At 47.7% G+C, this 16,254-nt stretch overlaps 3 protein-coding genes across 4 annotated transcripts; all 3 read right to left on the bottom strand.

The window, feature by feature from the left end:
* Positions 1–513: 513 nt before the first annotated feature.
* tbl2 (transducin beta like 2) lies at positions 514–3,993 on the bottom strand. Its single transcript, XM_088279754.1, has 7 exons — positions 3,787–3,993; positions 2,739–2,863; positions 2,420–2,604; positions 1,799–1,950; positions 1,595–1,721; positions 1,369–1,521; positions 514–1,049 (listed from the first exon to the last, which is right to left on the bottom strand). Exons 1-7 carry the CDS (start codon positions 3,902–3,904, stop codon positions 590–592), a joined length of 1,320 nt encoding a protein of 439 aa, XP_088135880.1. The 5' UTR covers positions 3,905–3,993; the 3' UTR covers positions 514–589.
* Positions 3,994–4,245: 252 nt separating this feature from the next.
* Positions 4,246–11,150, bottom strand: pom121 (POM121 transmembrane nucleoporin). Of its 2 annotated transcripts, none has more exons than XM_088280480.1 (13): positions 10,535–11,150; positions 9,575–9,781; positions 9,313–9,462; positions 8,840–8,920; positions 8,589–8,760; positions 8,404–8,492; positions 8,256–8,335; positions 8,068–8,189; positions 7,863–7,962; positions 7,509–7,775; positions 5,951–7,399; positions 5,566–5,670; positions 4,246–5,356 (listed from the first exon to the last, which is right to left on the bottom strand). In XM_088280480.1, exons 1-13 carry the CDS (start codon positions 11,077–11,079, stop codon positions 5,256–5,258), a joined length of 3,468 nt encoding a protein of 1,155 aa, XP_088136606.1. In that variant the 5' UTR covers positions 11,080–11,150; the 3' UTR covers positions 4,246–5,255. The 2 variants fall into 2 exon arrangements, with proteins under 2 accessions (XP_088136606.1, XP_088136608.1); XM_088280482.1 differs by having other exon boundaries at positions 5,951–7,393.
* A 916-nt stretch (positions 11,151–12,066) lies between these two features.
* LOC148320599 (uncharacterized) lies at positions 12,067–13,137 on the bottom strand. Its single transcript, XM_088278925.1, has 2 exons — positions 12,957–13,137; positions 12,067–12,509 (listed from the first exon to the last, which is right to left on the bottom strand). Exons 1-2 carry the CDS (start codon positions 13,095–13,097, stop codon positions 12,282–12,284), a joined length of 369 nt encoding a protein of 122 aa, XP_088135051.1. The 5' UTR covers positions 13,098–13,137; the 3' UTR covers positions 12,067–12,281.
* Between the last annotated feature and the right edge of the window lie 3,117 nt (positions 13,138–16,254).

The raw sequence follows: 16,254 nt of genomic DNA, 5'->3' as shown, positions 1-16,254 counted from the left end.
TTATATTGTATTGCTTGAGTGCCAAGTGAGCGGTTAAAGCAACTGGAGGAACTACATTCAGACCAAAGAATACCATCTTGTGGCATCTATATGCAATTACAAACTTCTTGTGGTCGAGGGTGATGAGGGCATCAGTTACACACCAATTTATGCTATTAACAGTAGGACTTGGTCCCGACCTACAGTGACATTGTATACCGATTTTTATTGTGCAAGTTATATTTAGACCTTTAGTGGCCGATTTAAGGATCAACAAATGCATGTTTTTTAAGGGTCTGCGCACACCATGTTAGCTATGATTAAGTATGGATTTTTTTTCCCATGTTTATTTTTCACCATTTTTCCTCTTCCGAACCAGGTCGAAATATTTGAAGACCATTAAGTTTCGTTACTCTTAATAAAAAAAAGTCAAAGAACTTGTGAGAAATCGTGTTTGCAGCTTGAATTACAGAAACACTTGCAGCTGCGAGAATAACATTTTTATCAAGAGAAGGCACAAATACAGACCAAACGTTTATCTTGGCATAAAAAGAGGCTTTTTTTTAATTAAAACTCCATAGAAAGGCAGTCACACTGAGTTCAGGCTTACTTATTGGACAGGAGAGGCCACGACAGCATTAAGGGCGTTCTGCGCGTCGCTGATCTGCTGCTTCAGCCTCTGCTTCATGCCTTCATTCTGTGCCTTCTTCAGCATATCCTGCATGTCCCTGATGGATGCCCGGTATCCGGGGGCGTTGTGAAACACTCGGATGGCCTTGTCACCACAGCAAGCCAAAAAGCGCCCAGTGACGTCAAAGCGGAGGTCCGTGATGTTGAAGCAGTGCACGCCGAGCATCTGCTCCTCCAGCTCGCCGCTTGAAGCGTTGTACATGGCCACGTTGCAGCCGTTGCTGATGGCAACCACTCGGCCGTCGGGCGACAGCGCCACCAGGCTGCCATCGGACGACTTGCAGCGGACGGTCTTGAGCAGGTAAGGGTCTTGCTGCTTTTTGTATTCCACGTTTGTGTTCCACAACTTCCATGTGCCGTCTTTGGACACTGTCACCATTCTGAAACCATGTTGGAAAAAAAAAAAGACAACTGGTGGATTGATTCCTTCCTAAGAACGCCAATTATTTGCTCCTGCACACAGCCAGTTCCACTTAAGACAAATGACTATAATAACACGCATATTGAATTCAAATCACCATTTATTGGGTGTCTGTATAGCTACTAGACATCGCAATTACACCAGTTAACAGTGATCCGAAAGTAGGCGCTAATATTCTTAAATAGTGAGCGAGGGGGTACTAATCCTCTTGCTTTACTACAATTAACTAGACTTTAGTGAACAAATGAAAGTGTAAAAGGGGGAAAAAAAAGTTGTACTTGTGAGAGTCATTGGAGAAGGCAAACGCGTGGACTCCTGCGGAGTGGCCTTTCAGCTCAAAAGCTCGCGTCACTTCCTTGAACTCGCCCGACTTTGTGAAGCACACCTCCCACACCTTGACGTCAGTCGTGAAGCCACAGGACGCCACAAACCTGAGAGAGAAACCTTGTTACCCTTGACACCGCTTTGCTGGTGCAACAAAAGAGTCCGCTCGGCGTGACTGACCTGCCACATGGGGAGATGGCAACGTAAGAATTGGTCATCTGGTTGGTGTTAATCGAGGCCAGTATGTCGCCTCTCAGGTCCCAAATGTTGATGTTGGTGTCGGTGTAGGCGCTCATGATGAACTTGCCTGCAGCAAACAGCGCATCGGCAACGTCACATTTAGCCCTGGTGTTTTTTTTTAAAGTTGAATTTTTTGTGCCGTACCAGTCTCCGCAATGCCAATGTTGAGGATGTTAGCTTTGTGTTTGACCGGGAAGTCATCGGAGGCTCTTTTGAAGCCCATAGTGCCGTCTTCCTTTTTGCTCATTTTGACGACACGGATCGTGTCGCCGTTGGCCAGCCACGTAATGAATGCCCTGCAGGTGAAGCAGCGACAGACAGTCAAGGAAAAGGAAGGTCTTGGTAGGTGGTTTTTTTACACCTTCTCGCCCGTGTTAAGGCTAACGCGACACATCTCTGTCAAAAAAAAAGGCTGTCGAGAAGGGTTTGCGAAGCTCGTTTGCATCAGATTCCACTTCAATTTCAAAAGAAACCTCAGAGGGCCTTTGTACACATTTTAAATTAATTTAGGCCTTTGTAGTTCTATGTCTTGCTTTCTCCACTGTCTTATGGAGTTCTCCAGGGTCCAATTGTAGGGCCACTTCTTTTCTGCCCCGAGGGTCCATCGAGAGAAAGCAAGGGCTTCCAGTAAATGGCTAAGCTGATGCCAGTCACATTTATGTGCCATTCAAGAAGAAAAAGATACCTTCTCCTTTTACTCTCATATAACAACACAGCTGGTTTGATGGAAGGAAGACCAGTAACTAGCTTGGGCTCCCAACTAACCTGGAGTCTGGGCTGAAGCGCACCAATGTGGCGTCGTCCAGCTCCACGTTGGCCCTCAAACACTTGTGCTCTCGGTCGAGGAAGTCTTTGGTACTCCATATTCGCACAGTGCGGTCGTCGGCACAGGATGCCAAGTACTTCCCGTTGCTGCTGAAATCCAGGCATGACACATTCCCGTTGTGGCCCTGGGGAATATAATGAAACATACTTGAGGTAAACTATCCGACTAGTCCGGATTCATCATCACTCAGTAAAGAGCAATGCGAGTTATCGACACTCCTCGGCGACAATCTAAGTGTCTGACAGCTTTTGTGTTTACCTTGAGCGAGGCGGCCAACAGAGGATGACTGAAGTTGTGTTGTGACGATTTGTCTTTACGGCCGCGCTGCTGCCTCTCCTGCTTGTGTTTCTTTGCCACGGGTCCCTTTGCTGACGCGGCTTTAGCTGGAAAAACAGAAAGCACATCGGTTCTGAGAGTTGTGATAAAATTCATACCGCCACGGCAGTATGGTGCAGACTTGCTTATATTCGTTGCTGACTGCTAAGCGGAAGACCAGAAAGTAGCTTGGTGCCTTTTCTTGGTGGTTTGGACTTAAGATAGATTAGAACTAGGCAATATGTATTTGGCACTTGCACAATGGAAAGCCTTAACTTAACTTATAAAGAGGAGGACATGTGATACAAGTGAAGCACGAAGCAAATTTTATTACAAGATAATATTTTAAAGTAATAGTCCTTGAATGTTTCACATACTTGGCTGATAAATGTGATTCTGATGCTGCGACCACAGACACCTAAAATGTAACTTGGGTTTGATAACTGTGTTTCTTGACCTTTATGACTCAAGGCTCAACAAGTGCTCTTGAATATGATCCAAGTTCATTCCACCAGCTGTCGTTCATCCAACATCATATCTTTGCGTTCAAATACACAGGCCCAGATTTCACAGTGCATACAATTTGCAAGTATGCTGAGTGGAAATCATCATTATTTCAGTTTATGGACTTTTTGTTGGTGGCTCGTCATTTTTTTCCATTGCAACAGGATGCCTCGCCTCGATACAAATAGCGGATTATTTCAACCCCATAATTGCTTTCCAATGCAAGGCGTTACATGACCAATAGGTCAGAGTTCGGTCGCTACTGTCCCTTCAAGAGTCAGTTTCAGCAACCAGCCTCGTTAATGATGAGTGTGTGTGGACCTAACGTCCCGTAATGTTGTCGTAAAGTAAACAGAGTGAACAGTAAAAGCACGGTGGGAAAAAAGCAAGTCAAGACTATTGACTATAGTTGGCGAGTGGACAGCAGGAGACAGGAGCGCACGCTAACGTTAGCATCAAGGCTAGGCAGCCTCCTGTCAGCTCCTACCGGCACAATTTCTTGTCTGCGGGGCCTCATCTCGTAGTTCTTCTTTCCGTTTCCCCAGGGCGAACGCGATCAAAAATACGAGAGTACCCAGTAACAAAGTCAAAGCGAACAGCTCCATCTCTCGTCTTATGGCGCCTTCCCTATCTCGCTGCCACGTAATTTAATTCACGCCATTTAGGACCATGGGATATTTATTCGTCACGTTTGGCCGGCAGCTACTGAATGTCGAGGGGCGCGTTGCCGCCTCTTGCAGGCCGGGTGCGGAACTTCATCGCAAAAATATTCGAAATGTATTAAATTAATTTTTGGCAATGTTCTCGAACTTTCACACCAACGCGACGTAAAAAAATAAGAGCTCTCCGAGGATTGCATTACAAACATTAAAGTACAGTAGTGCAGTCGGCCGAAGTGTTAAAGTATTAAAATTAAGGTAAAAAAAAAATCACACCAGAATTTGGGTTCTGAATCTGGAACATTCCTCCAACCATTTTTATTAAATCAACGGAGACCACCAGGAGCTGCGCATGTGACACTTATGATGAGACCAAAAAAATAATTCTCACGAATATCTCTGATTGACAGATGGTGTCATTTGTGCTGTTCACATTCATGGCTTAACAGTAGTTGATATTGACATGAAATGAACATAAATCGTCAAAGCAGATGCAGATGATGATTATTCAGTGCCTGGGATTCAATAGTGAGGTAGTCTGGCACAAAGTTAAAAAAGAAAAAAAAAATGTAAAAAAATCGATCTTTTTGGTTGGTCAATATCTTAAGTTCAAATGATGTGCTCCAAGCAACACTTCATTCAAAATGAAGCAACAATTGAACACGTTTATGTATTATCAGCAAATGTTCTTCAGAGGTTGTATAAGATTTGAGCATGGTATGGAGAGGTGTATAGTATGGGGCCCATGGGCCGTATATAAATTCATTTAAAAAAAAAAAAAAACATCCTTTGGAGGACCTTTGGGAATGTTTGCAGTTAAGAACAAGCACAAACTATGGTGAAGCAATCAAACTCATCTACTCAATTGTCGCATACACTGGAAGGCGGCAGTTAAAAAAAATAATTTAAAAAAATGCAAACTGGTCAACATCGCTGTGTATCCTTTTGTGTTTGCGTGTGTCCTCGCCATCATGTGTCCGAACTTTGCAAGGAGGTCGGCGAACGTACAAATCAGTCTGTGTAAAAAAAAAAAAAAAAAAAAAATAATGAATTGTTTCGTCTCCATTCTCCTTAAGACCGTGCCCAACGGGAGTGTCCAAAACAACGGTGGATATGCTTTCAGAACACTACTTGATTTCCTCAAGTACAGGCAGCTTCTGTCTCTTGAGCGCAGGGAGTCATTCAGGCAGCTTTCTACAACCTGCGGCAACGAGGCGAGCCGGGACCTTTGATGGCAGTCTTGTTTGGAGAGATTCAGCCACTCATAAATCTTCTCATAAGTTCAACCGCTGCGAGGTTACTTCTTCCTGTTGTGCTGCCTCCGCGCTTGCAGTCTCTGCCGCGCCCCGCTCGGCTTTGACCCTGCCCCGATGGAGAAGGAAGGCGTTGCTGGGGAGCCTGATTTGGAAAACACAGCATTTGTTCCAAGTCAGCAAAGGCACGATTGTAGCAAGTTGCTAAAGGATTATCTTGAGCGATGATCCCGTGGTGTGAGAGAATGGTCAGAGCCAAAAATATCTGTGTGCGGTCTTGATGCGCTCAAGGAAAACAGACCTTCAAAAATTAACTTAGAGCACTGAATTGAATTTCTAGCATTCATGACCTACCAAAAGGAACAGCGTTGAAACCCTGAACAGGTGGACTGGGACTTCCAAAGGCAATGGGACCGACGGCGGCGGCGGGACTTTGACCGAAAGATGGTGTGGATGTTGCTGGAGAAGAAAGTTAGAAACCAGTTGAAATGAGGAAACAATCTGGATCTGATGTGATGTTACAAGGTTACTCCTAAAAACTGATCAATCCATGCCTAAGGGAACGTAAACAATTTGTAACTACCGCACATTGTTAGAGACCGACTGTTTGTTGCAGGTGTTCGCATTCGCATTATGTGCCGTTTAATAAATGGGTGAATGAATCGAACAATGTGCCTCGTATCGTTTCAAAACTCAAAATCAATGAAACCGAACTGCAGGTTGGACAGTAGGAACTCACCAGCAGCCCCAAAATTGAAGCCTCCCATCTGTGGTGCAGGATTATTGGCGATGGGTGTTGTGAACTGCGTTTGTGAAATGGAGGCGCCAAAGTTAAACCCGCCAGATGCTGGTGGCACAGGGCCCGAGGTCTGCTGAGGAGCCGTGCCACCAAATGTGAAGGACGGCGTGCTCTGACTCTGGGCGGCTTGGCCAAAGCTGGGTGCTGCGGAGGGCGTGGTGGTGCCGCCAAAAGCGAAGGTGGTCGAGCCCCCTCCAAATGCCGGTTTGGTGGGCGTGGCGGTGGTGGCAGCTCCACCGAAGTTGAAAGGCATCGCGGCAGGGTTGGACGCGGGTGCAGTGGTTACTACGCTGCCCCCGAAGGTAAACGGTTTAGGTGCAGTGGCTGTAGAGCTGAAGGTCGGCTGTGACGTCGGGGATTGAAATGAGGGCTTTCCAAACGTGAACGTGGACTGTGTCGTGGTGGCGGCGGTGGCTGCGGGTGTAGCGGCGGCCATTGCAAAACCTTCAAACGAAGCTGTGGTTGTGTTCTGACTGACTGCGGCTTGACCAAAGGCAAATACCTTCTGGCTGGCGACTCCAGATGTAGGCTGTGATGCTCCGAATGTGAAGGCATTACTAGAAGTTGTGGCGGGGGCGGTAGCGACAGCGGTCGAGGGTGCAGCTGGTGTGGCGGCGGCGGCGGCTCCAAATTGAAATTCTGTTGCCGCTGAAGTGGTACTCGTGCTAGTTGAGGGAAGCGCCGACCAGGCTCCGAAGATGGATTTTACAGCTGGCTGTGCCGCGGGGGTCGTGCTGGTGGTGGAGCCAGTGGTGGCTGCTGCGATGGAGGTCAATACGGGGAAGAGTGACGAGGCGACGGTGCTGCTCGTTGAGGCGCCAAATATCGAAGAAGTTAAAGAAACCGTCGCGGCTGTTGCAGTGGAGGCTGTGTAAGGCGGCAGCGCAAAACTGTCCCCTGCGGTATTAGACATCGTGGTGGATGTTGCGGTGGTGGTTGTGTAAGGTGGTGGGGCGAAGCCCGCCCCGGCGGAGCTACTTCCAAAAATGGGTTTGAAGTTTTGGAGAGGGGGGTTGCTCTCGGATGTTGTTATAGTTGACGGGGTGCAGGCGGTGGTGGCGAGAGCAAAGATGGGTTTGAACCCCGAGGCCAGAAGAGGGTTGGAGTGACTGAGCGTCACGGTGGTGACCGGGGCGGGTTTAGAAGCAGAGGACGCAGCAGGACCGCCGTGCTGGCTCGACGTTCCGAACGGGCTCGCCGGGGGGAGTGACGCAGTGCTGACGGCCGGCTTAGAAACCTGCCCCAGGACCTGAGTGAAGGCGGAGGGCTGGTCCATGCCGGTAGTTGGGGGCTGATACTGGGAGGCGGGCGATGGCTTCAGGACGTCCGTTAAGGTCGGTGTCTTCAGGCTTGAGACACTGGGTGGTACCGGCGAGGTCAATGCTGAAAATTTTGACATTATGAAGAAAAAAAAAATATGAAGAAAATGTTTGACGCACGTCAGCATGATTATGCATCAGAAACGAGTGATGCATCTACCATTCGCCTTTGACCTTACCTGTCGTGGCGCTGGCAGCAGAGGCAGCACTCACGGGATTCTTTGTTTTCAGAGCTGCCAGGAGTGGATTACAAAGCGCAGGGGCTGGATTGGGATCCAGGTTGATGACCGGGGTGGCAGTGCTGGAAGTTTTGGGCAGAGGGGCTGCCAGAAGGCTACTCAGGGTGAGGGCGCTGGAGACGGCGCTGGTGGTTTTTAGGGCTAAGGTGGTCGACGAGGCGGGCGCGGTGGAGATCAATAAAGAGGAGGATTTTGCGGGTTCGGGAACTAGACGAGGCAACATTGTCAGGCTTCCAAGTTTGAAGTATATACACATGGAAAACGACAATAAAAAATAAAAATAATGGGACTCACCAGGTGTCTCGAGGACCTTCTGGATCTTCCTGATGGCGGCCTTCTTCTCTTCATCCAGATCCTTCACTGTGATGGTGTAGCCCAGCTCAGGTGGTGGAGGCTGCAGATGAATAAGCACAGAGAGACAGAGGGAAAAAAAATATGTGCACATTAAAACTTTCCAGGTCACAATACATAACATAAACTGTCCTATAAATTTACTTACCAGTGAGATTTGATCATCCCGGTTGCTGGACACCAACTGGATCTTACGTTTTCGCTTTCCACCGCTACCGGCGGAGTCTGTTACGGTTGTGACTGGGGCTTTGGGCACTGGAGTCTGTTTGGCTACAAGTAAATAACACATTGAATAAATAATATGCTTTTAAGAGGCATGAGATGCTGGACACTTACATGTATCAGGTGCTTGGTCCGATGCGGCCCTTTCTGATCTCAACGAGGATGCCAAAATGGGAGAAAGGCCGGCATCCTCTCTGGTGAAAGAAAATACACCATTTACTAACATTCCCTCAAATGTGGAAGCTGAAGTGTGAAAACGCACCTCTGTCTCTTGGCGGCTCCATCTGGTGTCTGAGAGCGAGACGAACCCGGGCTGGACATCGGCGAGCTCGGCGCAGATGACTTCTTAAACTTTCAAATGCAAGCGTGTGCGGTTTACACTTCAATTTGTTTCAGCCACTTTTATGCAAAGCAATTTGTAAACTTGACTTGGTGTTGCGTGATTACCTGCATGAGACCGAGTGTAGAGCTATAGGAGCTTTGGATGGGGTTTCTCTTGGAACCCAGCGTCCCTCTCGGGACATGAGCTCCACTGGCAGAGCTGATGGAGGAGGTGCGAGACCTCTTGAAGGTGGACTCCTCTGCCACTGAGATCATCCCCCGTTTGAGGCTTCCGGGCCTGGATTAATAAAAAGGTATAGTACTGAGGAACAAGCAATCGACAAAGAAAAAGTGAAAGTAAGGCATTTTGGACTCACTTTGGGACCAGTTGTGATGGCGCTCCATTGGGCAATAGGGGCTCAAAAGCCGAGTGAGCGCTTCCTCCGCTGTCGTGACGCCTGGGGAACAGATTCAAAGCAGGTGAATCCAAAATAAAATGTCAGGAGAATGTTGGTCATGATAATCGGCAGATTAATTTGCAGGGTCCCTGCAGTACTAGAATATTATTGTAATTTTTGTTTGAATCATAGGAGGAGGATTGCTTTGCAGTAGGTTTTTGTAAAGTGTTGAAAGTTCAGACTGTGAGGCAGTGCAATTTGTGATTTTCTAAGACGACATATGGGGGCAGGTGTAAGGTGGAAGAGGAGCTTGCGTTTGGGGGGTGATGGGTTGGAAGTTGTTTTCCTTTCCCATGGTTACGGACGACATTCAAAGTTAAGCCACCATGTCGACTCATCGGTACAACTCTTCGCAGCGAGTGAAGCGTAAGCTCTTAGTGGAAAGTGTTTACCTTCTCTTGCTTCTCTGCTCAGCATTGAAGCTTCTTTCCGCATCGTCGACCTCTCGCTTGCGGCTATCCTTTAACACCCTGAGGACGCTTTCTCTGGAGCAGGGGTCCACAGGGGCCCTGGGCACAGTGGCGCAACTCAGGTGTTCCAAACTGGAGACAGAAAGAGAAGCAAATTCCCAGAGAGTCAGTAATCAGCGACGCAACTACATTTTGCGTAGCTCCTCTCCATTCACCATTATAGTAAATAATTTGTCACTGAAACCTGGGGCTGTTGTGGTCGGGCCGGGCAATCTTAACAGTGACGGGACTGTGAGCAGCTGGGGAATTCCGAGGCGTGAGGATGCTCTTCTTCCTGAAGCTGTCCCACCTGACGGGAGGCAGGACACCCACGGGGGAGGCACCCGGCTGTTGAAGGGGGTAGTGCCGCTGGGGGGTGATAGTGAAGTGTCCCATTGTGCCTGATGTCTCCCTAAAACAATGAACAAAAGGAATTATCCACCCATTACTTAAAATCTGTAGACATGATGTCCTAATTCATTCATTTGGTGCATTTTTTAATTTCATTTTTTTAACTAAAGTATATTCGAGTTGATGTTATTCGGGGGATTAGCTGGAACACCTCATCACATAACAGTCCGATCAGAAGTGCCTGGACACATCAGGCGAATCAATGCATCTTTTAATACGGATGCACAAAATCCATTTCATATATACATGCGGATATTAAAGAAAAAGAAAATAACCGCTGTGACTAAGGATAGGCGAGTACCGATTTCAGGTATCGGATCAGGAGTAGACAAGGTATCGAGCCTCGCGAAGACTGACAATACCAGTCATTGGCACCCTCGTGGTCATTCTACTATTCTGAAATTAATAGAACACATGGCTGAAAGAACATATTTTCTCAGTGAACTGCATCCATGCAAATCATTTCTAATGTGTGCTTTGTCCGGCAAAAATACACAAATCCCGCACAAAATGCAGCAATAAGGAATTTATAACACCTTTTGTGACAGTTACCTCTTCACCAACAATCCTATTATGCTTCTGGTATTTTTTAAGAAATTGAATCAGAATATGAGAACTGGCTCCCACAATCGTTTTACACCAAAAATGACCAATAAAGAAGTTGCAGCTTTAGTATCATATTGTATTGTATTCAAGGTGTACCTAACGGAGTGTCCAGCGAGGGAACTGCAGTTCATTGAAACACAAGACATACCCGGCAAATGACAGCCTCCGGTTCGGGGTGCCGACAGCATGGTTGGGTCTGGATAACTTTTCCCGCAGTTGTTCCCGGGGGTTCCGGACCACTCTGGGCCTCCCAAAGTCGCAGGTCGGACTTTCCGGTTTGCCAATGTAGCTCCCCATGAGAAAGTCCCCGGGGCTAAAAAGAAACGTGTCGCGAGCTATGTGCCCTCCGCGATAGCTCGCAGCGCCGGCCGGTCTTTGTCTGAAAGCCTCCAGGAACGACCCGCGTAGCTCACGTCTGTCGACGTCGAGTTTGGTCCGCCTCCGCGACGCCAGCGACACGTCGCACACCCACCAGTCCCAAAAGCGGCGCAGGTAGCCGGGCGAAGCGTTAAATCCAGCCCGAGGATTGAGGCCTATTCTGGCGGGAAGCGCCGTTCCGCGACGCAAGAGGGACGCGCCGCCACAAAGCGCGAGAGTTGCAACAATATAGCGAAAAGAGGGGATGAAATAAAGGGCGAGACTAACTATGCCTAATGCAGAAAGAAGCGCTAATTTCTTCTCTCTTGGTGACATGGCGGCAGCGAGCCCATCATGCTGCTCTCCACGACTACCTCTTCTTCTACGTTGGATATTGTGCGTTTGACCTCGACGTTTGTAACGGCAGCGCCATTCAACGAAAGATAGTGGTATATCGCGCTTCACTTCAAAAAGTTGCAAGATGTCAACTGCTAAACAAAACTTTTAAATACTGCTCATTTTAAATCGTATTATGCATAGTCATTGAATTATGATCAGTTTACCCATCATAAGGCACATAATAGAGACGACACCATCACTGAATTAGGGCTAAAATACTCTTGGGACTTTTCATTTTTATTTTCTTTTGACATTTGCTTTTTTTAAATATAGATTACTTTTAGTTTTAAAGGCACTTTTTTTCGTTTTTATTATTTTTTAAACGTTTTGTTTTAGCTTAGCTTTTATTGGTTTGATTATTAGTTTTTTTAATGTTTGGAGTATTTGCCGAGTCGGATGATTTAAAAAAAAAAAAGAGAGAGAGAAAATGTCACAAAGTATTGTATAAAGTAACAAGCAAAATTCCATTAGCCAGTTTTGAATGTTTTCAGAAAACGAGAAAAAAAATCAACAAAGAGTCCCGTTGCCCCGATTCAACCTTTACAGATTACCATGACCAAGATGACTGAGACACCACATCGAAAGACATTTTTTTTTAGAAAGTACATAGGTATTTTTATTGAGAAATTATGCCATTAGACCAACATTTTTATCTTTATTTTTTAAAGTATTTTTGTTGGAAATCATTTTCCTAATTATTCAGTGATACAAATCGATTTAAAAATGACAAATATGTCAAATTAATAAAATTTTGGGGGGAACACAGCTAAATTATTTTAATAATATTAAAACAAATATTATGATGTAAATCACTAGTCATTGTATTGCACATACGTGGAAGCATCAGTTTCATAGTTTTATAAACATGAATGCAAACCGCACCCGAAGTCAAAACAAATAATATTCTCACTTAAAATTGGCCCTCAGTTTACTTCATAAAAACTACAGTGGCCCCTGATTGAAAAAAAAAAAGATAGAAGGCTCAGTACACACTGGATTTCTCCAGCTAAAATGACATTTCTTGTTCAGTTGCATTTCTCCTATGTTTTTCACTCAGTGGTGACATTTGCACCTCAAAGGTTTTGTCAAAAGCACTGTAGTCTACGCGGAAGGCGCCTTTCTCCAGGGATATGCACGACTCAAAGCGGTGGCCCCCACTTCCCAGAAGGGGCTGCGGTTGTTTGAAGAGAGAGGCTGCTGCTGCTAATGGAGCCTCGTGATTGCCACCTGGAGCTAAAACGTTTAAGTTTGCTGCCTTGGTGCTCACGCTGAGCCTTTGGGGCCTCTTCAATGGTTTCCAGTTGAGCCATTTTGACGGTGGGCTGCTGGGAGGACATCGCAGCCTGACTGTTGGGCTTTGAGGCCTCCTGAGAGGAGAGTCAAAGTGATGAGAAGTCAGTCAGGTTGTTCTGGTGGTGGGAATTTTCAGAATAGTTTCAGCCTAAAGTGAAACAAAGGGAAATTAAAGTTGCAAGCAGTGAATAAAGGGCCCTCACGCACCTTTTTTTTCACAGCAAATCATCAAAATAATCAAACTTTGTCCACCATCTGTCTAAGAAACTTCATTCTAATAGATGCTCATTCATGCAAATTCCCAAAGAATGCATTTCCGAGACTTTTTTTGGTGGTTATACTCATGAAAAATATGCCTACCAAAACGGACTCCGGGGGGCTGCATTAGCCAATTTTGGAAGTCAGGTTTGTGACCATAAAGCAGGACAAAATAGTAAATCTAACAAACTTTTAATTTACTTAATGCAATGTTTAAAGTAAAACACAAACACGTGAGAATACCGTACAAGACAAAACCATACCTGATCAAGGATTGATTGAAGTTGCGGTGTGGGCCGATGTTTTACGGCAGGACTCTCGTTCCTGATCGGGCTTCCGTCACGACAGTCGCACCGACCGCTTTGGACCGTCGTTCCCTTGCCGCACATCACAGTGGAGATCATCTCCGAGGGGCTTGGAAACGCTCACACCAGATTGCTTTGGACAATGAAATTAAAAGTGTCTCTTGCTTGATTTAAGGAACAAACCCCAGATGGTTTGTGAGCCCGAGCTGTAATGTTTTATGTCTCAGAATAGAAATAGAAATAGAAATAGAAATCCCTTTATTGTCATTGTACTCAAGTGTGCAACGAGATTAGAGGGCTCCCCTCTCCAGTGCAATACAACAATAATACAGATAAATATATAAATTAGATAAATAAAGAAGACAGTGCAATGGAATTCAGTACTGAATAGGGCATATAGAAACACATCACAATGCTGTTTTGCGAGGTTAGGGTGGTCTCGTGTGTGTGTGAGAGTTCAGTATGGAGATGGCTCTCGGAAAGAAACTGTTTCTCAGTCTATTGGTCCTTGATTTGATGCATCTGTAGCGCCTGCCAGAGGGCAACAGGTCGAACAGGTGTGAGTTTGGGTGGGTATTGTCATTGACGATGTTGAGAGCCCTTCTGAGGCACCGGGCGGTGTAGATGTCCGTCAGTGGGGGGAGAGGGCAGCCAATAATCCTTTGCGCTGTTTTGACTGTCCTCTGGAGCCTCACTCTGTCGGCCTCAGTGCAGCCGCTGTACCAGGTGGAGACACAGTACGTCAGCAGGCTCTCGATGGACGAGTGGTAGAAGGCCAGCAGCAGCTTCCTGTCCAGGTTGAATTTCCTGAGGACTCTCAGGAAGTGCAGACGTTGGCGGACCTTCTTTACCACTGCTGTGGTGTTGTGACTCCAAGAAAGGTCATCGGAGATCTGTACTCCCAGGAACTTGAACGTGTGGACCCTCTCCACACACACGCCTTCGATGCAGAGGGGGGGCGGCAGCGTCTTGTTCCTCCTGAAGTCGACGACAATCTCCTTTGTTTTAGCAGAGTTAAGGTGCAGTCTGTTGTCCTTGCACCAAGTTGTCAGTCTCTTTACCTCCTCTCTGTAGGCTGTCTCGTCACCTTCCGAGATCAGACCGACCACTGTCGTGTCGTCAGCAAACTTGACGATGGTGTTGTTGCCGTGGGCCGGGCTGCAGTCGTAGGTGTAGAGGGCGTACAGGAGAGGGCTCAGCACGCATCCTTGGGGGGAACCGGTGCTCAGCATGAGGGTGGAGGACGTGTAGGGGCCGAGCAACACAGTCTGGGGTCTGTTGGTCAGAAAGTCCTTAATCCAGATGCGTGTGAGGGCAGGGAGGCCGAGAGTGTCCAGTTTGGCGACGAGGATGTCTGGGATGATCGTGTTGAATGCCGAGCTGTAGTCCACAAAGAGCATCCTTGCATAGCTCTGCTGTCGTTCCAGGTGGCCCAGCACAACATGCAGAGCAGTGTCGATGGCGTCCTCAGTGGATCTGTTAGCCCGGTATGCAAACTGGTAGGGGTCCAGAGTGGGAGGAAGGCAGTCCCTGATGTGCTGGAGAACCAGCCTCTCGAAGCACTTCATAATGACTGGTGTGAGAGCAACAGGACGGTAGTCATTCAGGTGGACGGCTGGTGACTTTTTGGGGACAGGAATAATGGTGGAAGTTTTCAAGCAGGAGGGGATGACTGCCTGAGCCAGGGAGCGGTTGAAGATCCTGCAGAAAACATGTGACAGTTGGTGGGCACATGCTTTGAGGACCTTGCCTGGTATTCCGTCGGGTCCAGTAGCTTTCCTGGGGTTGACCGCCAGGAGCGCGCGCCTCACATCGTGTTCCTCTACGATGAGTGGGGGGGAGTTGGAGCTTGAAGTGCGGGGGTGTGACGGTTGGGGCGAGTCAAAGCGAGCGAAGAAGCAGTTAAGCTCCTCTGCCAGCGATGCACTCGGGTCTACAGAGGTCGTGCTGCTGCCACGGAAGTTGGTGATGCTCCGTAGACCCTGCCACACCTCCCGTGGCCTGTTACTGGCAAGGTGGGCCTCCAGCCTCCCCTTGTAGGTTGCCTTGGCTAGCTTGATGCCTTTGCTCAGGTCAGCACGAGCCACCCTGTACTGGGCTTTGTCGCCTGACCTGAAGGCAGCGTCACGGGCCTTGAGGAGAGAGCGAACCCTGCTGGACATCCAGGGCTTCGCATTTGGAAAGGTCCGTATAGTCTTATGTTGGGACACAGTTTCCATGCAGAACTTGATGTAGTCCAGTACACAATGCGTGTAGACATCAAGGTCCTGATGATCAAAGAGGTCCCAGTTTGTGTCATGAAAGCAGTCCTGTAATTCACTCATGGCGTCGTCACGCCAGGTTTTCACAGTCTTTGTGGTAGGCCTGAATCTGCGCCTGAGAGGGGTGTACGCAGGTGCGAGCTGCAAGGACAGGTGGTCTGACTGGCCGAGAGGGGCGAGTGGGAGGGCTCTGTATGCGTGCTTGATGTTCGAGTACACATGGTCGAGAGTGTTGTCTCCCCTCGTTGGGCACTTGACATGCTGGTGAAACTCTGGGAGTACAGTCTTTAAATTGGCCTTATTAAAGTCTCCCGCTACTACGTGAACGCCATCAGGGTGGGCCCGCTGATGTTTATTGATGACGCACGCGAGTAGCGAGAGCGCCGTGCTAGTGCTAGCGTCGGGAGGGATGTAAACAGCTGTGACAATCACTACCGTTAGCTCCCTCGGGAGAAAATAAGGCCGGCATTTAACGGACATGAACTCGATGTCGGGGGAAGAGTGCTTCTCGACGATCGTGCTATCGCCGCACCAGTTCTCATGCACGTAAACACAGAGCCCCCCGCCCCTCCTCTTACCGGTGTCCCTCGTCCGATCCGCGCGATGTAGCGAGCGCCCGGCCAGCTGGATGCTAGCGTCGGGGACGTCTGCGTGCAGCCAGGTTTCCCTCCAAAGGAAAACGTTAGATTGGAAAAGATTACTTGACCGGTTGCCAAGAGGCTTAGAGAAAGCTTTGTCCAGATGTGGCCAGTCGTCAATTTTTTCCTATTAGTCGCAGAGTAACTATAGTGTACAGTGGTGACTTGAGATACGAGTGACCCAACTATTGAGTTTTTTTAAACATGTCGGTCATTCGGCCAACCTTACCCCTGTTGTTGTTGTTACCGCACGATGTACGTTCGTAAATCTCGACTAGTGCGCCCCCTGGAGGCCAAGGCGCACACACCATACAGGAGCAGGCACAGCCATTGAATTTAAGCAAAAATAAAAATAAA

Source organism: Idiotropiscis lumnitzeri, chromosome 17 (assembly GCF_059441095.1).
Source record: "Idiotropiscis lumnitzeri isolate Australia: NSW breed Sydney's pygmy pipehorse chromosome 17, RoL_Ilum_1.0, whole genome shotgun sequence".
In the NCBI taxonomy this organism is placed as follows: Eukaryota; Metazoa; Chordata; class Actinopteri; order Syngnathiformes; family Syngnathidae; genus Idiotropiscis; species Idiotropiscis lumnitzeri.
This window is presented reverse-complemented; position numbering and strand designations above follow the sequence as displayed.